Source organism: Poecile atricapillus, chromosome 2, assembly GCF_030490865.1.
Source record: "Poecile atricapillus isolate bPoeAtr1 chromosome 2, bPoeAtr1.hap1, whole genome shotgun sequence".
NCBI lineage: Eukaryota > Metazoa > Chordata > Aves > Passeriformes > Paridae > Poecile > Poecile atricapillus.
In genome coordinates, this window is record NC_081250.1 from 136,030,348 (window position 1) to 136,054,918 (window position 24,571).

General features: G+C 36.6%; 1 protein-coding gene across 1 annotated transcript; it reads right to left on the reverse strand.

Annotated features, from left to right (window-relative positions):
* Positions 1-623: 623 nt before the first annotated feature.
* Positions 624-24,352, reverse strand: EIF3E (eukaryotic translation initiation factor 3 subunit E). The gene is made up of 13 exons (XM_058831546.1): positions 24,194-24,352; positions 22,380-22,494; positions 19,262-19,379; positions 16,061-16,103; positions 15,492-15,596; positions 13,386-13,511; positions 11,786-11,910; positions 10,897-11,023; positions 8,808-8,909; positions 8,013-8,122; positions 2,463-2,565; positions 1,883-2,017; positions 624-786 (listed from the first exon to the last, which is right to left on the reverse strand). The coding sequence occupies exons 1-13, from the start codon at positions 24,281-24,283 to the stop codon at positions 748-750; spliced, it is 1,338 nt and encodes a 445-aa protein (XP_058687529.1). The 5' UTR covers positions 24,284-24,352; the 3' UTR covers positions 624-747.
* Positions 24,353-24,571: the final 219 nt, after the last annotated feature.

Sequence of the window (24,571 nt, forward strand, 5' to 3'; positions counted from 1 at the left end):
AGCAGTTGAAAACCCCAGAAACTTACAAACCCCCTCCAAATTCCAGCAGTTGAACTAGACTTTTGTTCCCTTATGTTTGCATCATTAATCTTAAGAACTTCAAATTTCAGAATGAAAGTTTTAAACCATATGCATCTCACTTGTCAGGCCTCCTCCCTCCCAACCAAAAATACTCCAGAAAGTTTACAGCATGGAGCAAGATTAAAAACGTGATTTCAAACATGAAAAATTCTGAAGCATGAACACAATTCATGTAGGCTGTGTTGTTTTTATAAAAGATACTGGCTACACATGCCTTCACTCTTACAAGACTCCCCTGTACCAAACAAAAACATGGAAGTGCGGAAAAAGATTCTGGCTTGACCGTATGTTCAAACATGGTCTGTTTGTATCACACACTTCTCGTTTTTTTAAAATGCTATGTTTGCTATAGGCAATAAAAATCTACAAATCCCTGCTTCCAAACTCAGACAGCCCTGAGAGCAAAAGCATCCTTTGGTACAAACACAACACAACTGACATCCTAAATTTTGCAAAATGTGATCAAAAATGCTGTAGAATACTATGATGTTAAAAAGTGCTTATATAACATAAAATTCTGTTTAAATCAAACACACACAGACTGATAAAAGTAGCCAATTTTATTCAAATAACATTAGCTCTAACACATAATTACTTTTCTCAAAACGGTTACATGTTTATGTGCTTTTTAGTCAAATAAACATTTGTCCCCACTGCAGACGTGTTTCAATAGAATCCAGAGTCCTGAGTAGCCCAGTTAGGTGCCTAAAAAATGAAAAAAATATTAGAAATTACTGTATTACCTAATACTTACTGAAATTTGTTAATACATTAAACAGTTCTAATACTGTATACAGATATTAAGTGGGAATGTTGTTGATAATGAAGGATATACCCTCTAATATTAAAGCAAGTATTAAAGCAAGTGCTGAAATACCAGTCAACATATACTGTAATTGAGTTGTACAGCTAGAGTCCATCAAGCTAGTAGTTTCAAAAAAGAGAAGTTCTAGAAGATCCCGATATAAATCTAAATAATTTTTCAGCTATATTTTTAAAAGAAAGTAGTGGCACACAAGTTTCACTCAACTTCCCATTAACAGAATAAACTAGTGCACCACTGCTTGTCCAACTTCCACCAGTATTTCAGCCAAGCACTGAGGAAGTGCAATAAAACTTCTAATGTTTAAACTCCTTTACTGTGTGGTTTGTTCTGATTTTTTTTTTTTTTTCGTTTTAAAGATGTATGGCTGGGCCTCAGAGCCATTCCTGTTACAGGGCTGTTCTCCCTCACAGTTTCCCATATTGCAATGTGGAGGGAAGCAAACCCAGATGATCTTGCCAACTTTCTCATTTTCACTGGTTCTACTTAAACTTTTCAATGACTTTATTACATTTTTTAGAATTTCACTAAACGAGTTTAACACATTAGGGTTTTGCAAAATTCTTTCTCCATGTTCCAATCTTAAGCACCATTCACTCTCCTTCCAATACAACATATGCACCTACAATACTTCTGAGTACAACTCACTTGGAAAAAGTATTATAACTACTTTCATAAGTGTCACACTTCATAATATGCCCTTTCCTGGTGGTGAAGGAGACTATTTAAAGGAAGCAGAGCAGCAAATGACTGAAACAGTTATGCAACAGAGTAAAATCTAATGATGAAGAGAAAGGCTAAAAGAAAGCAAGAACCACTAATTCTCACCATGACAAAGTATTTTCCTATGTAATTCCTGCTATTAGAACTAGGAGTAGATACATCTGGTGAATTAAGGCACAGGTTAAGAAGTATACTTAAATTTATCTCTCACAGAGAAAGACAGCAAGAATTCAGAAAAAGGTAACTTATACGAACCTCAGATCTACCACTCTGATTCAGTTTCTTCTCAATGTTCATAGCCAACATCTGACTACGAAAAGACAGGCTTTTGGTCTTTTCAATCACTTGTTGATAAGGTGAGACTGCATTGTTGCCCATGACTACATGGCCCTAAAACCCAGCAAAGATAGAACAAATTTAACAATTGCTCATCATGCAAGGACCTTTCATGTAATACACTGCTTTCAGAACTTTTACAGATCATCTTACAGACAAGAGCAAAACACAAGAAATGAAATCTATTATAGTTTATCCAGGAACAAAGTTTTGATTTCTATTGTTTTTCTTTGCCCATGAAGAAATTAAATAAAAAACTCAATAAATTCACTGGCTTTAAACTGAAAAAGAGCAGGTTTACATTAGATTACTGTGAGGCTGGAACAGGTTGCCCAGAAAAACTGTGGGTGCTGCATCCCTGGAAGTGCTCAAGGCCAGGCCGGATGAGGCTCTGAGCAATTTGGTATAGTGGGAGGTGTCCCTTGCAGGGGGGTTGTAACCAGACGGTCTTTAAGGTCTTTCAACAAAAACCATTCCATGATTCTATGTACAGTCTTACCAGCTTTGAATCCAATTTGGCATCTAATCGTGCATTTCGAATTAGATTGACAATCCATCTTTCTGCTTCTTCAGGAGTCATATTCAGTTTATCTGCCAACATACTAAAAAGTAACCAACTTATTAAACAGCAAAATAGAATCTCTCTGATGTTGGTAAACATAACAAGGGACTATGGAATACAAGTCAAACCAACACAAAATATGGCACAGTCCAAGATTCAATAAATACTGCACAGCTGGGAAGCTTACTTTCATTTAACTGAAATGACTTTAAAAATTACATACATGGCCTCCTGCACATCTCCCACCCCCACTGCAAATATAAAATTCATACCCTGAAGCATATACCTACTCATTCTGAACTACACCATACTGCTTTTAAATCTTGACCTGCACAATTTTCCTATATTCCTATAAACCCTTGTCTACACATACATTCTTGGAAAAATTGTCATTTATGTAATTTCACAGTTAATATAAAACCACCACCACTATTATAAAAAAAAACCAAGAAAACCTGAATTACTTTTATTCTTATTTAAATGCAATCAGCAGTCAAGAAAGTATACACTAACTAGTCCAAAAAAATATTTAGCAAGAAAACTTCACTCCAAAGTTCAGGAACAAGACCCATGAAACAGCTTGGTATAGAAGATATGACAGATACGTTTTGCTTAAACTTCTTGTAATTTCAAGGAAGGAAGGTGGGGGAGAACAGAGAAAGGAAAATTCTTAATCAAACAAGCACTCCTGTCCAGGAATAATTCCTCCTAATAGCATTTCCTGTGGTTTTCCAGCTAACTCCTTTAGCTTCCTGCTGGCAGTTGGCTCATACAGGGCATTTGTAACGCTCATTCTTCCATCAGCTTTCAGACTAAAGTAACAAACATGAGGTAAGGGCTATGAGCATGACTAAAAAGCCAGCTGGCTACACCGAGTTGCACAAGAGGTCAATTTCTCACCATTTTACAAAATCTTGCCTAAACATATTTTTCTCCACCTGAAAAAGTGATTTCCTTTTTGACAATCATTTGCATCAAGTAAATACATTATAAACTATCAATTATTAAGCTCGTCTACCTGGCTGGACTTCTACATACACTTCTTTATACAGCTGTCTCTCCTATATAGTCTTCATCTCTTACCTTTCTTCCAACTAAAAAAGGAAATTCTGTTTTTCTTTTCCATAGATAAATGTGAAATGAATAGAAAAACCCCAAAGTAACTTAAACTGGATTTACACTGACTCACTTAAGCGAAATAAGACAAGAAATGGGTAACAAGTCTTTGAACTTGGCAAAGTAAGGGGAAGTAAAATCCAACCCCAGCTGCTACCGTTCCAATAGACCTTTTAATCTGAGCTTGAATGAGCAACTATAAAGGCAGAAGAGAGCAGCAGACATCAGGGATGGAAATTTTTGTGGAATTATCAGTCCCCTGCACAGAACATGGAATATTTTAATTTAAAAAAAACCACAATCACTTTATTACCCCTAATCAGTGATGTTAGGCATTTGACTTGAAACTAAAGAAATTTTAAACTGAAAGTATATGGGGGTGGGTTTAATTGTCACATTTCCCTTTTAGAAACCTTAGTAATGGATTTAGACAACCTTCCAGATAACCACAAGGAAGTCTACTGCCACTACACTGGGGATTACAGTGTGGAACCTCCATTTGTGGATATAGGGCCTTTACTTGTGGATTCTTGGCTAAGCAGCATAACAGAATACTGCTGTGGGACCTGCTCAGAGCTGGAACTGGGTTCACAGCATTAAACCAGATGACCTCCAATCTACGGCACCTACACTTTCCTCTTTCCCTAAACTCCTCATGTAATGGGAGGGGAAGAGGGCACGGATTTCTAGAGAATCATTTCAAGCCAGAAACTATGGAGTATTTTCCATTTGTTACTAGCAAAGCATTTTACCTTTTTATATTATATCTACATTTTACTACTAGCTCAGCTGCTTCTGAAGTGGCTTTTTTTAAAATTAAAGTATTTTTTGAACAAACATACAGTATATATGTAGCAACATAACAGAAGTAGCACCACACAAGTATTATTTTCCTGCACATGTATCTGGAAAACTTAAAAATCATAGAATGAAAGTGACAAGAGTAAAAGGTATGTAAAAATCTGTTTTATCTCAACTTGCAGCTTTGAGACTTGCACATATTTTAAATTTTAGTATGAAACAACTGATGTTATCAGATAGAAACTATTTTTTCATTAATAAAAAATATATCTTTAAAAAACCTAGAATTTTATCACATCTTTGACACAAGAGATGGCATTCCTCCAGCACCTGTGGCAACAAAGTCTTCTTGCAGCCTATATTGAAGCAGCCAGGAACACCCAATGTGCGTGGATATATGACATAGAGGTATTCTCCTGGTAAAGTAACATACATGGCCAAAAAAGTATTCTCCATCCTTCCAGAGCAAATGCACACAAGATCTATCCTGATTACAATTCTGTAATGAACCACTATTCTCCTATCCCAGCTAGAACATGTATTTAAAATTCTCAAGATACAAAATACATCTTAGCCTCATACAAGTTTGACAGCTGAAGTAATGGCAACACATTCAGACTTACAAATACATATTAACACCACTAATATTAAGGAAAGGATGCAACAGAAGTTGTACTATAGATTACCACTGTTTATAAAGATTCCTCTGTAATTCAATAGAAATTAAGTCAATTATAATGAAATACTATTAAAATGTACAGAATGGTCTACAATTTCAAGTTGCCATTAATTTCAAATGGCAGTTTCGCCAAAACAGTCACAGAAATAATTTTTAAAATAATTTCTATCCCCCAGTTCTATAAGGAAATTCACTTACTTGGGTCATGCTAGGGCTACTGTTATTCAAGTCTTCATTTACTTAAAAGGGAAGCTTACTGAATTCTCAACATATTCATATAAGAACAAGCACATCTTATATAGTTTTCTTGTGTGTTCAGTACAAAAGAAGAATGAAGCATATTCAGGTCTCCAATTAAATACAGGCATATCAAACTAAAAGAGATTTAGCTTAATCTATTATTCCCTATTAAACATGGTATTTCAAACAGCAAATCAATCACAGGGTGATTTGGGATGTGTAAACTAAGTTGCAACTGATAAAGCAACTATGTCCTTTGGAAAAATGTCAGCTAACTAGCAGATCTAAGTAGTTAAAAAATAAAACAGGCATTTATTTTTATTTAATATAAGGAACAGCAAGTTTCCCACTGTTTTTAAATTCATTCTAAATAGCTAAGTAGTACCCATCAAGCACTGTGTTACAACCATCTAGTTTTTTGCTCCAGGATTAGCAGTGGAAATCACTTGCAAACCAAGAAATCCAAGAACTACGTCTCAGCCAAATATTCATTTCAACCAATCACTCATTTCAACTGGCTAATTTCTTCAAAAGCAAATCTGAAATACACTAAGAAATAATTATGTACCTAATTTAATCAACCAAAACATAATGGTTGTTACAGCTTCCAAAGAAATTTAAGGCTGATAATATCCATCATTAGAAACACAATGACCTACTGAGAACCACCTCATTACTGACTATTGACTCCCTGTGCAACTAACTTAGGGGCTATGCGGTAGGAATATCCATGTCATTCTGAGATAAATGTCTCAACCCCAAATCTATCATTTGCCTCATAACATGCTATAATGCTTATAAAGGAAGGACACTGTTACTTATATTCAAGAACCACTCACACATAAGGACAGCCAACTACATTTTTTATCACACCTGAAGTTGAAATATTAAACAGCACAAAAAATATGAACTATTATGATAAGTAATAAACCCTAAATAAATGGCAATCACCTACAACAAAATTTGATAAAGCTTGCTATTTTTGCCATAATATATCACTGGTATGTTGCCCACAGTTTACCAGTATCTTTTGATACAAAAAATTGATTGAAAAAAATGATTGAAAAATTCTTAACATACACACTGCAGAGTCTTTGCTCATTGCCTTGAATCATGTAAGAGATGACTTCTTCAAAAGACATCTAGTTTCTAGTTAAAAAAGCTTAAACATCTAGTTTCATTAAAAACTTGTGCTTGAATATGTGCAGTGTTCACACCACTAAACAGAATTTGTAAGAAAGAGCAAGACCCTATTGGGTTTTATACTCATCCTTAAGAGCACTCTACGTATGGGTTTGGTTTTTTTTCCAAATACTGGTTCAAACCCCCTTTATGCCTAAGCACACAGTACTCTGCTTAAAGTGACTTTAGTCGAAGCATTAGCCCTCTTATAAAAATGAATACTAAGTATGGAAAAGCTCTGCTCACAGCATGCAGTTCCATTTACTATTAGGACTATATGCTTAAACCCAATACACCACAGCTGACTAAAAAGCTCAAATGCACTGTTTCCCTTTTACATCAAAGCCATTGATAACACAAAGGACAAAAAATATTTTCCTAACACAGTGAAGACAAATATGTCACCCAGTGCCTAAAGATTAAAAGTAGTAAGAATGAGTCCTTTTTCCAACTATACTTATCCATAAAAAAAGCAATCCTTCCAGTAAGTCTGCAATATTAAGACAATTTTCTCTCAAATCCTTTCCTTTGAAATCAGGCAGTGTTAAATCCTTACCTCAGGGGACTAGATGCACATATTTGCTCTGGACACAAGCTAGCAACAAGACTTCACTCAACTTGATCAATTCAACAGCCTTCATTTCTGCTCTCTCAAGATCTCTGCACTGCTGTCTATCAGTGAGATTTTTACAGCAGAATTTTTCACTTCACTTTTTCATTTTCAATTTTAGGATGTGGAAATATGGGAAACGTGGGTAAAGGCCAATGGAAAGAGATGTCAAGCATACAGAGTATATTCCCATTTAGTTTTTTTTAATATACACACAAGAGGCATCAGAGCTGATCCATTTGAAAAGCCTGCATTTATAAAATAAATCAGAATAAACAACAGACGTATTTGCTAATAGCAGTACCTACAGCTGAATCACTTTGTGCCACAGGGAATAAACTCCATTGTTTTCTATTTCATTAATGAAAAAAAGCAACGTGATTTAATAAATTTCAAAGAACATACCTATAAGACAGACATGGGTATCTGTACCTACCAAATAAAAATTTAAGCAATTACTGTATTTGCAGCTTGTATTTACCCTCTACTTCAACATCTAAAATTGAGGTACAAATGAAGTCACCAGGACTTTGTTGACATTGGTATGAAAGTTCCCATTAAATCCAGTAGATCCCACTTAAAACCATAGCAGTTTTAGCCTGAAAGTACTGCTTGTCTGGGGGCACTATGGGTGGTAGAGAGAGGTTGTTTTGAAGTTAAACACAATAATTAAACTCTGAAATATAACTGTAATTCAAGTACACCACATCAGAGTTATAAAACCAGAAAGAACACTCTCCAAATGAAATTTCAGTTAGGATTTTACCTGACAACTGAATACTTCCTCAAGTTTGCACTGTTTGTAAAACTGCCCTCCACGATTGATTTTCTGAACTGAGGAATGAAGAGATCCTCTTACCCAATGCTGATGCACTGATGGATGCGACAGAAAGTCTCAAATATAAAGAGACGGGCGTTCTCAATGAAGTCCTCAAGGCACGCCACTAAGAAGAAATCATTCACAAGCACCTGTAAGTGTAAGCAGAAAGGGAACATGAGAGCAAACGTGAGTAGAAATTTACTGGAAGACATTGCCAATAACTAAGAGCAGCCCACAGTGTACCTAAAAACATTATTGCTATGTTCAAAGATGTGGCGAAAAATCTACAGATTAGCAATATTTTGCATTGTTTCATTGTTCAGCACTTTACTAAAATTTAAACTGCATACAACCATGATCACTGAAGTCTGACTCAAGAAGAGAGTAAGGACCTAACTTGATTGAAGGTCAAACTCTACTGCTGTCCTAAGTACTGAAGATCCTTTCAGTACAAAATTTGACTCCCCACTCATCTTTCATAACAGAAGACAAATCTGAGCTTTTCTTCAAGCATTTCTCAAACTTTAATGGACAACCTGAAGCTCAGCCAAATGCATGATTACCTATTTGCTTCCTCTTCCAGAACTTCTTAAATATAACATTATTATAACATTAAAGCTAGATCCTCAACAGTAAGTCACGTTTAAGTGTTACAAAATAAGTTGTCAAAAAGCCCAGCACCACCCAACCATGAACTAAAGTTTATCAGAAAGCACTGGTAATGGAATCAAACACCTTCAAATTCAATTGCTTCAAACAATTAAGCAGTCCACTGTGAATTTTAGAGGTCTTTACTTAAAGGAAAAGGAGTCTTATAAATATTTGAAGTCTTACTGTTTCACACTCTCTCAGCTTCTTCTGCGCTCCATCAAAATCAAAGTTAACATACAAGCATTCCACAAATTCTGTGATAGGGTCCCTGTACGTGTAGGATTCCTGTCAAAAAAAAAACCACAATTAGGAACAATATTAGAAATCAAGGCCATTTCCAATGGCCTTGTGATTGCTCAAGTATTCCTTATTGTCTTAAAAAAAATAATTAATACTGGACACATTATTTGGAAGCCCATATATCACCTTAAAAAAAAAAGCTACACTTCCCAATTCCTCTTATAAAAGCTACAGAAATATGCTTTTTCCCAACAGTCTGGTTAAACAACCAGAGGTGTAGTTTCACCTTCAGCATTTAATGCTGCAATCTTTGGGTTGGGAAAGTATCAAGAGACTAGAGCTGTCTCTGTATCAATCCTCCAAATTTCATAAAATATAATAGCATAGGCTTCCTAAATCCTGATTTCAAAGATGACTCCAACAACCAAATCTTTCATACTTTAAACTGAATGATTATTTTCATGGACAACATAGCTAGAAAAAAATACTATTTTCTATACATAAATTATTTCAACTTATTTCGGCATTACAGAAGTTACTCAACTTTCCCAGTTACCGGGCAGACAATGCTACATCTACATACAACTGTATAAATTCAGATGTAAAAAATATCCCCTTAAGTGTGTTTCTAATGCGTATTTTAGGACAGCTTAAATCAGTATGTATCAATATCTGCTTTAGCATACAGAAAGGTAGCAGATAAAGGGAATTCCTAAGAGAGATATTTTTCCTTATGGATCAAAGTTATTTTTTCCTTCCCCAAAGAACTGTATTTACAGTTGTATTATTTAGGTTTAAAATTCAGTTTTATATGCATTTTTCACATCAGATTCACACTTGTTAACCATTATTTGCAAAATGGTCTTAAAATGAGCATCTCTTAATTTCAATAAACAACAAACTACTTACCTATCAGTAAATTACCTATCAGTAAATGAGTAATTGCAAAGATGTTGCAAGTATAAACAACCTTTTGCTGCTACTAGAGCAGTACCACATAAATTTCAAATCTATAAAAACTCTACCACATCATTTAGCATTATGAATCATACAGAGTAGAACAATACTAAAAAATCTGATAGGTGATTTCAAAACCAAAGCCAAAATTGGTATTTTTGAAAAGAGTACTTGTACAAGATTAAACAAAAGCAAGAAACTGTAAAATGTTACTTATTTCAAGTATTAGAAATTCATATTATATTAGAAGCTCAATGTTACAATCAGATTTTAGATAAAGATAAAAGATGAGTCATAACACCACTGATTTATTGCTTCTTATGCTAGTTTTTGTGAACACTAATGCTTAAAAACAGATTAAGTTGACTAAAATTTGATCTTTGCATTGCCTGTGCTTTGCACAGGTAGTTTCCCAAATGCCTGCAGTGGTTTGCTAGCGATTTCTAGCCTGTAATAACTGTACTGTCACATTTATCTATATACACACACAGATACAATGTTTATTACACACAACATTATCAAGTGTTTGAAGTGTATTGATTTGTACACAAGTGAATTGCTGTTTTCAGATAAAATCTGGGCCATAACCCCATTGGTTGCTACCAAGTGACTATTTCATTGCTCTTCTCTGTATCTCCATCCTCATGTGATTGTGACAGTAGAATAATTTTCAAGAGAATGTACGTGAACTCAAATCAACACAAACAATTCAGTGGTTTTGAAATGTAAGAAAGGCTCTTATTCATACAACAATTTATTGCACAGATAGTTGAAAAAATCAGATCCAAAGCCATTTCCCATCTCATTGAATTTTCAGCATTTAATAATATAGAAAAGCAAGAACTGCATACGTACTCTACTGCAGGTATGTGTACATAAGCTGCTCATGTATATGAAAGGAGAAAAAAAATTATTCCATCCTCTCACTGACTGATATGCATTTTACTTCAGTAAAAACTCACAAAAGACAAGCATCAAAATACCTCAAATCCTAACACAAGTATACCACTAGAAGAAAGTTATCATGAATTCTCTTTAAAAAAGGGGAAAAAGTATCAGACACTGCAGTCCTTACCTGCTGAATAACCTTGACTAGATCTTTCAGCACTTGTCTACGCTTACGAACATCCTTATTTGTTATGACTGCAGTAGTCAAATATCTGAGGATATGTGGGCACATTGTCTGAATTGCATTGAGATACCTAGAAAGGAAAAACACAGATAAGATTCAGAACTCAAAGGTATACTTTAGTTTGCTGATGACACTAAAATGGGAGGAGCTGTTAACTCCTCAAAGGCAGAGACGCCCTGCAGAGAGATCCTGACAAAGAAATCAGAGGGCTGGAAGATCACCAGCTGTATTAAGTGTAACAAGGGCAAGTGTCAGATTCTACATTTGGAACAGAGCAACACTGGATCTATCTACAGACTGGGGAATGAGAGGCTGGAGGGCAGAAAGGGATCTGGGGGTCCTCATCAACAAGTTGAATATGAGTGTCCTGGCAGGCAGAAGGGCCAATTGTGTTTTGGTGGACATCAGACAGAATCAACAGCTGGGCAAGGGAGGGGATTGTCCTGCTCTGGAGCAGCTTCACTTTGGTACTGGGTGCAGTTCTGGGTGCCACAACATAAGAAAGGTACCAAGCTATAAGAGAGCATCCAAAGGAGGGCAACAAAAAATGTAAGTCAATCCTCTTACAAATAGATACAGTATTTCAATTCTCATTCTTAGTCTGGATTTCCCTCAAAAATATTTTAAAATATTTAATTATTATAAAAATACTTCTAATTATTATAAAATAAAAATATTCTCATAATAAATTTAATTATTGTAAAAAAAGTTTTTCACAAAATCAGAACAGAACAATACCGTCACCCTGCAGCCCTAAGCTCAGCAAGCTTGCATATTCATCATTTGCCTTCAATTTGATTTACAGACCGCCATGTAGTACAACACAACTTACTGTGGCTGATAGAGAAAAAGGTCAATGATGTTGTCTCTCCCTTTAGGATGATTAAAAAACACGAACAAAGACCAGTGGATGAGCCATGTTCTTTGCTGAAGAGACTGCAGTGGAGAGCTGACAGACTAAAGAGAGAACATAACATTGGTGCAAGTCAAGCACAACACAAAATTTGCTTGAATACTAATCCATGGAGTTGTAATTGCTCAAAATTGTTATTTTACATCAGCTCTTTGTAACTGTCATCATTCTCAGGCTGAGCTTGACCTCCAGCTTTTTTGTCATCTCAATGATAAATCTACTGGAAGCTACAAGCAAGATAAATTTTTCCAATACTATATTCCAAACTGTTTCCTGAAATTTGCTTTTTTTATGGCAAGAGCAGAGCTCTTTTAGCTTTCCAAGACACCATACTAACCCATGCTACTTCTCTTAATTCTGAATTTTTCTCCTTGTATCCACTCTTCAGATGTGATCTGAGTAACTACTTGGCTTTTTCACGTTATCTGTTTTACTTCCTTTTTAAATCCTAAGATTTTTTTTTTGCCATAGACCTTCAGACAATGATGAAGCTCTATAATCACTTTCAGCCAAAAAAAAAAAAAAGAAATTTAATTATCTTTATTTAAACCTGCTGATAATGGACAAACAAGGGTTCAGCTCCAAGTACCTGTATTAGCTCCAAATTTCAAATTTCAAAAGCACTTCAAACAGACTGCAAAACAACCCACTGAGGATGAACTGACATGGCAAGTAATCCTCACTCAGAAGAACATGATGACACACTGCTATGATTTTATCCTAAAAAAATCTTGGGAGCTTAATGAACAAGTCAAATGGTCTATTATAACTATCCAGAATCACAAAGACAACAAAATCACAGAAGAAAATTTGTTAACATTAATTATATGCAACATAGGCAAGAAATGATTGGGGGGACAGAAAAAAATCTGTTTTTTCAAGATTCCGGTTCAGGAGAGTAAAATTTTCACATCTCTGATACAGCCATACTTCACTTCATACTAGTGAAGTTCCACAAGCAAAGAGCAAGACCAAGAGGTCCCATCTCTCATCAATTGCTCTGCATCAGTACTGCAGCCCCACCCTCCTCCTCAAGTTCTTGATACTCATCTGAACTCAGGAGAGTTTTGTCAAGAAAGCTGAATTAGCTGGAAACTTTCCAAATACAAGCTGTCTTGCATTTTCTGTCAAAAGTGCTATCTTCATGAGATAACATGGTTTATTTACAAGCATTTTATCCTTTCCAGAAAATGAATAGTACAAGTATCTGAAATTTAAGCAGCAATTTCACAAAATACCTTGCCCTCAAACAAATCCTTAAGATTTTTTTGTTTATTGGAAATATATTTGAAAGAATAGACGAGAACCTAAGGTGTTAAGAGGCAAGCAATTTGGAAAAGAATGTTTCATTATTTCTTCAGGAGCATCCTTTGACTCTCCCACTGCCAATAAGAAAGTATCAAGTGAAAAGGTGATAACCTCTTCTTCATAACACAAGACTGCAAGTGATTTATAGTAAAACTTGAGTACTAGCATCTCTAACCTCTCACCTCACTAAGATGCCCAAGATTTTACTTACATTATTATCTATTGTCTCCTTTAGTCTTGTGAGATCTTCCATAGCTGCATCCCAATTCTGCATCAGGATTTCAGATGCCAGTTTTCCCCACAGAGAGCTCAAAGCATTTCTGTCTGTTGCTGGAACCTATGTTAAACAATAGCAACAAAGTCACGTGCTTAGTATTTTGTTAAAAATTATTACTTACTTTTAAAACTACAAAGGGTATTTCATGGCAGTACTTTTCATTTATCAGTTTTGCACAGTCCTAACTCTCCAAATTAAGTGGTTTTTTTTTTTTTTCAGATAAACAGTTTAGGCATGGAAAAAAAAACCAGTAGTAAAATTTCTTAAGTAAAAACTAGGAAATCATGTCAAAGAAAAAGATCCATGCTACTGCAGTTTTAAGTTAAAAAAAAAATAAAAATCGGAGCACCAGACGACACATTGTTTTAAATTTATTTTGGATTTTCTTTTTTTGTTCAACCATACAAAAATGCTTCTAAACTAGTAAAACAAGGTAATTACAAGGCAGGTTCCTAAAGAACTCGTAATAGTAGGTAACCACCTTCAAAAAGCTAGCATTCCAAACTCTTCCTGCTAATTCCTTGCCCAGAAGTTGACTTGTTACAGAAATGTCCAGTGGAACTACAATTTTGCAGCAGTAGAACTTCACGGAAGGGTAGCCCTAAGGTCAAGCTGTATTAGTTTTACACAAGAATGAGCTGCACTATGTCATTCACAATGTCAAATTCTCTTCTCAGACTGGTTACAATAGTTCTTTCACTGACTATGTTTCATCACACAGGGCTTTTAAACAAATCTTCTCTTATCAGAATTAGTAATAGAAGTCTTATACTATGCTATTATCAGTACAAAATCAGTACTTCATTTTTTGAGGTTACTTGACATACAAGAACATAATGCTATGCCCAGAAAAAAGGCATGAAGAATTAAGGACAGTTGCCCACAAACCCTACATACATAACTTTCTTTTCCCCTCCTGCCAGATAAAAGGAACCTATAACACTGAAACTCAGCTTTAGCATCAAAATTTAGACTAATAATTCAACTCATTCCTACTTTAAGCCCTATTCTTCTGATTAAAGATACATTTTCCAATTTTGCTTCCTTAATTACAGTCAATTATAGACATTTTTGTGGTTTACTCTAGCAGTATTTCAGAGAGTTAAGATTACTTTTAGATGGGAATAGAAACTAGCAAGGAAAAAGCATCAAGGTAAGAACCACTGCATGCTTTCAGCAATCACTGCACAAATCTATGAGATACTGACTTATAAGCTGTGTATCTTCCAGGCAACCCAGGTGCCAGTTTAATAGATACTGACTTGAGAAGGCTAACTAACATACTCTGGTTCCAAACCACTTAATTAGATGTAGCTACTAACAACAACTGCTTTCAGATACTGCAGCTGTTCCAGCTACATTATGTGGATTTTCAAGCAGTTACCTTAAATCTCCATTTGTTAGTAAAGCAGCACATTCACTGACCACCAACAATAAATTTACTGTGCTGAGATTCTTTCAAGACATCAAATCTTTATTCTCAAAATTCACTCCTAACAGTAACAGATGATATGAATTACAACAAGATGAAAAGAGTTGCTTCAGAGACGATGGATTTGGTTCTACATTTATCATCTGAGCTGTCTACATTTCATAGGGAGATGACTTATACTCTTAAATCCATCACAGAATTCAAGAGAGGACAGATGAGAGCTCAGATAAGAAGCTGGCATTTCACCATTACCACAAATTACATTCAGTCCACCTAAAAGCTTTTCACTGCTGTTGACTACATCTGTGCACAAAACCAAGTATTCTTAAAAACAGGTATTCATTTCATTGTATCCTATAATAAAATGTTACAAGACATACAAATTTAAAGAACAATTCTGAGTTCTACTTGAAAAGAATGGAATTGCTGGATAGTGATGATTATTAAGCATTACTGTAAACTTTAGCATACAGTAATTGCCTCAAAAAGCTATAAAGTATTAAATGATAAGAATGAATATTGACAATTTACTGGTTTAAGTAATTGAAAATAATACCAAATAAACAAACAAAAAATAAACCCCAAACCAACAACCGATCAAAACTTACCAGAACCCTAAAGAAGTAGAGATATTCTGCAGCTCCTGAGTAGTTACCACACTCATACTGGAATTTTGCATACCTGTACAGTGTATCTAGATACTCCTGCCTAAACTGAAAAGAAATATAATAAAAGCTTTTATTCACTAGGAAAAAAACCCAAAACAACCACACTGTTACAAGCTAATTTTAATAGTAGAGTAAGATTTGAAATCTGTAGGTTTTCAAAAGGCATTGTACATGGGAAAAAAAAACCAAGAAAACTATTACACTCTCAATCCATACCATGGAATCAAAGTTTATACCAATACTGGAAAACACTGAAATCTTGCATTACAAAGTAAAGCACACCTATGTCACACATGTGCAGCCAGCATTAAGTTTCAGTTTTTAATTTTATACAAACAAACAAAAAGTTCAAAGGCTTAAATATGTTAGTATTAGGAATTCTACCTGTTAGCTACACTAACAGGGGACAGAACAAAAATGCTGGGCCATACTTGGTCAAAACACTGTCAGCTGTGAAGGACATTGGGTGGACATACTTAGAACTGAATTCCAGCAGCTACAACACTTACCCCATGCTTCTCAGCTAAATAGTCAAACAGCATCCGACCATCTCTATAATAAAAGGACAGAAAGCATTGCTTTTACAAAATAAATTGTATTTTGTAAATTGATAGCCACCATGCAACACTACACAATGCAACACAATTTTAAAGGTAAAACACAAAAAACTGAGCATGAATTTAAAGTAACATTCCTCCACTTGTTCAAGAGCAGCTGCTGAGTCATCTATTACTGTCATATAGTTTCAAAATCTTAAAATTATTCTAAGTAATGATTGCCACCTGCAACAATAACTACAGTTAAGAAGAAGCAGAAGGCTGTTTTAAATTTGACAGCATTCTTAGCTGTCAGTAGGAAAATTAAATCCTGAATTAGAGCTCTTCCCACTCATATTCCAACATCACAGCACTTACACTAGGCAACTTTTTTAACAGAAGATGGGGGAAAAAATGGCAAAGACTAAAGTAAATAGAAGTAGTAAGGAAACTTATACTGTTAGCACTGAGACATAGTGGGTCACGAGAATCTCTACCACAGCAAATACGTGCAGAACACAGAACCATAAAAAAGAACCATACTAGTAAGTTCTAAACATCTATGATCATGTGATCACATCTCTGAAGACTGATTTTTATTTAACACTAATACTAAAAGAACAAGCCATATTACCTAGATCAAACAGAAGTTTAAGCATCCAGGAGGCAAGCCGTAAATTCCCTGAGACAAAGACTCTAAAATCTATATGTAAGGAGTATTTTCCCATTTACTCTGAAATCAACTGACTGTAAAGATGTCAATCTGTTTAATTTGAACTTATGATAAAAGATTCTACAGGGGAAATGGCAAATTGCCAAGTGAGCCAAGAATGACAATCCTCAGTCTTGCCTCTGAAAGCAATTGAATAATCTCATGGATTTGTTCCAGTAAAACATACTTTAAGGAGAAGGAACCGACTACTACTCTGTAATTTTAAAGTCAATGTCCTCCAACAGTTACTCAGAGAAGTGAAATATTTTGGCTTATTCTTGAAAGGACTTCTACTTACAAAATCTCCTTTACACATTATTTCCCAGAGCTGGATATTCCCAAAACGCATATTCCCATCATGGATCAAAAGTCATGATCTGAATTCCCAGTAACATGCAGCTATCTGAATTCAATACAGATTCAAAATCACAAGCAGAAATTCCCAAAAGAATCAAAACTTCTTTCTACTATACACTACTCAGACAGATAGAACTTATTTCAGCCCAATTCTACCCATTACTATCTAACCCAAATAATCTGGATTAGAACTACATCTGAGCCAATAACCAAAACTGGAACTTCTGAGCTGTGAAGTTTCCAGATATTTTACATACACAAATCACATACCAGTTCTAAAACAAAATTTGCTGCAGCTAAGAAGTAGGGCTAATACTCTATAGCTTTAGGCAAGTTATATGCCATGCATTTATTGACTCTTACTCTCAAACAAGGCATTTCCAATTTGAAGTACATTCTATTGACTGATTTCTGTGAATCAAAAGTCAAGTAACAGAACACATTTCCCATGAAATGCTAGTATTTCAGTAACATTTTTCTATGCCAATTATTATTAAAAAAAACTGACTTAAGGCAAAGCAAGAATGGGACAAGACCTCTATATGTTCAATTACAGTTGAATAGTTGTGGAGGAAGACTTCTTTAAGACACGCTCAATTGCCTGACTGGGACTTTCACTTTCAAAGGTATACCTCCAAAAGCAAGTGACTCCTGGCTTTCCACAATCACAAGTCATTAACGAATGTAATTTCTTTTCTTCATGTAATTAGCTGACATGAACATCCATTGTGACATCAGATACAAAGGCAGCTTACTTAGTTAACATTTTTACAGAAGCTTATGCTGTAGTGGTACCAGGAGAGAAAATAAACTTCTGATAGGGTGAAAAGCTAACAGATTTCATGATTCCTAATGACATCTTGTTTTGTGTGTGCATTGAGACATAATACACTGCACCTCACCATTTCTGCACTGACCAAAATCTAAACTGATCTATAACAAATTCTGAAAACAATGAGAAGAGCAGAAAAAAGAACAGAGGCAAGAAAAAAGTATTATATTGTGTACTTGAAACAGAGTAAATTCTAATCAAGCTCCTGCCCCTTGAGGGACCCATATTCCTCAGGGGTTTTGTTCGCAAACAAAGTTATCTGCAGCCTAGAAAGTAGAGTTTGTACATTAAATACTTTCCTATGAAATTCCAGAAGTAATGTTAAGCCTTCCATTTCAGTGGATGCATAAAACTTGCCAACAATAAACCCAAGTACAGGCTTCACCTTCAAATTCAAGTGATGCCATAGGTTCTCTGTCTGATACCATATACTCTAGTTAAAATTTTAGGGCAGGTAAGGCTGAAGAAGGGATCCAATCAATACTTCAATTTGTCAGACACATTTACAACAGCAGTAACAATGATTCCGATGTAAAGAAAACAAGGAGTAATTAACGTGAAACAAATACCTGCCTACCTCTCTGCTGAAGGTGCAGTTACTCCTCAGTGAGTGCAGCTGAACTCTTTCCTACAGAGCCCAATTCAAGCTTAACCATGGTGAAACTCTGACCTTAGATGCAATGCACAGACAAACCCATTCTATTTTAATTACACCCGTAACAAAATTTAAAAGAAATTGGATGCATCTTAAAAAGACTATTATGAGCACTACCTTACACAACCAGGTTGGAACAGTTTGGGGGTGGAGTGAGTAAGCAGGAAAAGGACAGAACACCCTAAAGAAATACGTGCTCTGAGGATGCTCATCCACCAGGCCTCCCAGACTAGTATGGCATTCCATAATCTTTTCTAGAAGGTAGAAAAGAAAATATGAACTGTTTCAGCCTGTATTTTCCCCCCAAAAAAACTAAACCCGATGAAAGCCAAACAAAAAAGTGCCAGTGATTGGACTGCACTGACTGGATGATGACTGTCACTTCTACCAAGTTGATTCACAAACATTAAAAACAACAGATGTCTTTTGCACAACAGGTAAAAGCACTGAGAAGAGCAAACCGTGTCCAGCAATTTCAATTACCTGACCACAAGCACTACTTAAATACTGCATGAAAATAAAAATGTCTTTCTTGCAGTTACTACACAGAAAGCATTCCTAGCGGCAACACTTGAGAGGTACCAAAAAGCCATCCCTACAAATTACATTAGAAATTACCTAGTGGACTGCATTTGCCTCGTAGTCTCTGGATCCTCAAACATCTTGACAATAGGTTCTGTTTCAGCTTGAAGCTGCTTCAGCTGCGCAACAACAGTTGTTCTTTTCTCACGCAAGGCTGAACACACAAACAAAAAGACTTTAATATAATGCTTTAAGTTTTCACATGAACCAACCTGTAATTACATGGTGCTGACACTTGAACACATCTTCCCAATTCCTACCTCACTTGTCCTCTCAGTCAAGTATCAAACCTAGCTGTATATAACAATTCTGTAACTTAATGAAAACTTCTAGTATATGGTTTTTTTCCTCCTGTGTGGAGGCCACCAGAGAGCAGGTACAGCTGGAGCAGAGTCTGTATTAGACAATGTATCTTCAGGCTTCCACTAAGGGAGAAACAATCTTTAACTAAGTTCACTTATTCCAAATAAACTTGCAAAGAAGTAAACAATCCAATGATACCATGAGATTGATTTTCTTCTGACTGATGATCAGGCTCTGAAAGAACACTTGGAGCATACTTAATGAAAAATTGACAGGAAAGAAATTCAAGTAGCTCCACCTGCAAAATTAAGATTTTGAACACTGTGTGCTTAATGGAAACACTAAGTCCTTTATGAAAAATTGTTAGGAAATTCAACTAAGAGTTTTAGGGTGATTATTTTACACAGACCCCAAATTTCTCACCAAGTGCTAGCAATGCAGTAAAATGAAGACTTAAACAAAATTCAGAAAAGTGTGTATGTTTAAAAAAAGCAGGGAAAAATCACCCTGACATTGGCTATGTGACCTAAGAAACATATGGGAGAAGAGAAGCCAAGACTAAATCCCAGGAGATAAATGCAGGAAACTGTGAAAGTGAGCCACACACCAGAACAGTCAATGCTACAGTTGACATTTCTTTCATTATTTGACTACACAGATACTTGAACAAGACATCCAAGGTGGCTAACACCATAATGGTGACTCAATCTAAATATAAGAACAACTTGCCTGACAGGAAGTGCTCCAATAAGGAGAAATTATCTCCACCTTCAGTTGACTCTTGAGATTATAAAAGAGGAAGAGGAAACAGATGAAAGAAAAAACATTCAGTTGACTTACTAAGAATACGAAAATGTTTTCCTGCGACATCTCCTGGGTGTGTAATTGTAAGTTGATCTCATGGAAGACAAGACAAAAGCAACTATAAATTGTGCAGGGACATTTCTAATTATAACTGTGTAAGTGAACTTAAGTTTTGAGTACTTTAAACAGTGAAGTCTTAAAAAAGGATAGTGTAAACTTCTAATGAAAGCAGTGATTCCACAAGTAAGAACCACCTGTCCATACACACATTCTGATAAGCGCTGGCACAAGAAGATGACAAATATTAGGAAGATGTCAGAAGTTAAGGCTTTTGCATAGGAAGCTGTGTGAGTAAGCACCTTGAATAATGGACTCCGTGTGAAAGAACTAGCTTTGCTGATGTTAATTGAATAAAAGCCAAAGACCAAACAGCAGTAAGTCATTATACAAAAAAAAAAAAAAAATCAACCCAAAACAAGAAAACCCAAACAACCACAACCCTGCCAAACCTATGATGTAAAATCTTAAGAGATGCAGTGTTTTCCTTATACTCTTTTCAAACTGTGGAAATTGCTGGTCTTTAAGGAACACAGAGCTCTCCAAGGGAGGAAATTCATTCAACTTTCTTGCAGCTGTGACCTTATGAAGTTATAATCTAAGGCAATCTGCTTAGGCAACTGGCTATAATCATCAGAATTCTGAAGACATTTTGAATAGTTGCTTCATGGAAGTCTGCTAGAATTGCTATTGCTTGTGTTGTTTACTCCTTTAGTATTTTAGTCCTTAATTACTACTGGTAACAGTAAAATTCAACACTTTTAAAACCCTGAAGCAGGGAAAGAAAGATGAATACCTATTCAGCTTTGAGATTTTTTTTTTTTATAGCCTTGATACAGCCTGACTTTTTTAATCACTAGAGCTGTAAGTAACCTAAAGGTGAAGCTATTACCACAACTGCTTCTTAGATTACAGAAGTGAAATCCTCTGGTTATCATTACATGATACAAGTCCCATGTGTCACAGCAGACATGACCACAACACCTAATGCTAGCACAGACTTGGTCAAAACATTGACTCCAATGTCCATAAGCCTATCAGTTCTCTTCTTCCAAAGAGCCAAGTAGCCATCTCTGCAGCTTCAAGAGCCTGAAAAGAGCAAGACCCAGAGGAAGAATGCAACAGCACCCAAGTCTCCTCCTCCTAAGATGCAGGCAAAATAGACTGTCATCCCAATAGCTAAGAAAAAGGTGAGGAATTGCCCAGCACAAAAAAAAAGATGGAGAAATAGGAAGACAGTGGATATTGAAAATCTAGGTCAGAAAGAAACAAACAAAATGAAACACCCAACCCATAAAAAAAAGAACTGGGAAAAACCCCTTAAAATCAAAATACCAATGAAGGATAGAAATTAGACAAAGCTAGGTAATCTAATTTTCTCTCCATTCCCAAATGCTCCTCAAGATGATAGAAATTTAAGTAGTGAACAGAGAAGTTATCAAAATCATAGATAAGATGGCAAGAGATCACATTCATTATAACCTTAAATTTATTTTCTTCTAGAGAAATAGTGATTCTTATACTGACAACACTGAGGAAAACACATTTTTCAAAAAAAATCTCTCCAAAGCCTAAATATCAGCCACAGACAGACAGATCAATGGAATTATTTACAATGCAACTCTAGTCTTAACATACGGGATGCTTTAAAGAAAAAGTCACGAAGTAACACCAAATCTTTATGAACGTGCTTGACAGATGAAAAGCTACAGCAACTCTGTTAGGTTACAGCTTTAAAGTGCTTGAAATTACCAAATCAGCACTGAAATACTTAAGAGGTAACTCAAAGGTTGAGTTCCTGACAGAACAACAACCCCCAACTTCCCAGGATTAGGGTATTCTACTTGTCTCAGTATTGCACATCCTTTTGGTAATGATGAAGTTAAACAGTACTCTAGTTTTTGGATGCAACCAGCAATTACTACTAGTTATTTATTATTTTAGACAGAAAGGTTTCAAAACAAGGTTTACATCTAAATGAGCAGCTTACCATGAGGAATTTCATCGGAATAAAGATTTTTGTACACATCCATAGCAAAATCCACCATGTTGGTATCACTAAGGAGATCCAGTTTTCCTTGGAGCAGTTCTTTTTCATTGTATATCTGAAACAGGAATTATTAACACATTCATTTGAATAGCGTTGAAGAGTTTCAATTCATATTACGTATTACTCCTATGGTACAGTTTACAGCCTTCTGTACAATTGAATTGTTTTAAATATCAAATCTCACAGCTCAATCATTAAGATAACTTACTATAAAGCCTCTCTGCATTTTCAGTCTTGACAAAACACCAAATATTTCTTGCTGTCTATGAAAGCTAATTAGAAGTAACATTACTAGGCTCTTAACAGGAAGAGTATTTTGCATTGCAAAATTGCATACATATTTAAAAAAATAACAAAACCTTAATCATACTTTTCTTCCAAAGTACTGAATACTTTCCACAAAAAAAATGGTGAACAGTGAAGACCAGTTAATTATTTTAAGTGGATTTCAAAAGAAATGCACAAGATTAAACTTACAATTTAATTGTAGTGCAGATTAATCTAAAATATGTTGCTAAGTTTACAGCATAACAACAAATTTATAGCAGCTATGTAATTGGATGGTGTACGTTTAAACTTTTCAAATTGTTTTTTAGAGTTTATACTCCATAATTTAGCAATGAGCTGCAAACTGCTGTTAAGTGTTGAAGATGGAGGCAGGGGCCAAATCCAGTATATTCCTCAAAAACGTATTTGCACAAGAGCCATTTTACATCTCACTGCATCACAATTGCGGATATCTCAGATACAGAATCTGTATAAGTTCCATTCAGCTCTGAACACTGTGTTGCTCAAAACTAACACCACAAAATTAAATGTTTAATTAACTTCAGCTGACATAAAAATACTAATGTAAAAAATGCCCCCTAGAAGACAGGCTTAATAAGCAAACTCCACATGCTAGACCTGACAGCTGGTTAGGTCAAGTTGTCTCACGGAAAGAAAGGTTCATCAGTTCCTTTCTGAAAGCTAAAATAAGACCTACTTTAAACGCAAAACTTCTTTAACTTTATGCATTTTTCTTTCATTTAAAATAGTTTAGACTGATGAGAGTTTAGTCTAAAGTACCCGAAGCACTCGCCTGAAGTACTTCCAGCATTAATAGGTTCTTTGTAGCAATACAACATAAAAATGTACATAAAAAGACCAACAAGGGGTAACTCCAGAAGAGACTTTTATCTGTTTCCAACACAAATTCGTGATGACGTGGGTTTCAAATTAAAATTAATCATTGGTATCATTGGCGTAACTTCACAGACCGCCCTGAGCTCCGGCTGCGGGAAGGCCCGAGCACCGAGAGCCGCGGGGCTATGGAGGGTGTCCCACAGGTGCGAATTGCGACTGCAAGGGAGAGCTTTGACTTCTCCTTTATGCGAATATACTTGAGGGAAAGACACTACACCAAAGCCGAGGACAGAGAAAGTGCCGGAATTCTGTGCTACCTCGCAAGCGAGCGGCCGACGAGCTGCGCGCCGTGATCAAGGAGCGGCTCCCTCAGGCCTCCTCTCGGCTCTGCTCCCGTCCCTCCCCGGGCAGCCCCACACGCTTCGCCCCTCGACTCACGCGGCACAGGAGCCTCCAGCTCCGCCCTACGGAGACTCCGAATCCCGCACGGGCCGCGCCCGGCCCGCGCAGCGCCCAGGCCCACGGGAGGAAGCTCCGGCCGCGGCGCACCCAGGCCCACGGGAAGCACCGGCAGCAGGGCCTGCCACTCTCCCGCAGCCGGCTTTCCCACCCTTAGGAGAGACACACACCTCCTTGACGGAGAGGAATTCCAGCAGCGGGAAGACCAAGTGCCGGTCCAAGAAGTGCGCGATCCTGGTGGTCAGGTCGTACTCCGCCATCTTGGCGCCGGGAGAGAGGAAAGGCAGTGGCGCGACGCAGCTCTTGTGTGCGCTGCGCCTGCGCGGTGCCACCCCCGGCGGCGGGGAGCCAGCGCCTGCGCACTGTGGGCGGGGGGCGGGGGCCAGCGCGGCTCGGAGCCGAGGATGGGGGCGGTGGCGGAGCTCTCCCCTACCCGCCCTGTCCGGGCCGGCTGTAGGGCCGACTGTAGGGCCGATTGTAGGGCCGATTGTAGAGCTGATTGTAGCGCCGGCTGTAGGGCCCGTCCGAGTGCGCGGCGTGGGCCTGGG

Excerpts from the sequence above, each read along its gene's own strand:
- EIF3E (XM_058831546.1), bottom strand. The coding sequence starts at position 24,283 with ATGGCGGAGTACGACCTGACCACCAGGATCGCGCACTTCTTGGACCGG. Across the intron at positions 2,018-2,462 it reads CCAAATTGGATTCAAAGCTG|GGCCATGTAGTCATGGGCAA; the intron begins GTAAGACTGTAC and ends GCTGGGTTTTAG. Across the intron at positions 787-1,882 it reads ATCAGAGTGGTAGATCTGAG|GCACCTAACTGGGCTACTCA; the intron begins GTTCGTATAAGT and ends TTCATTTTTTAG.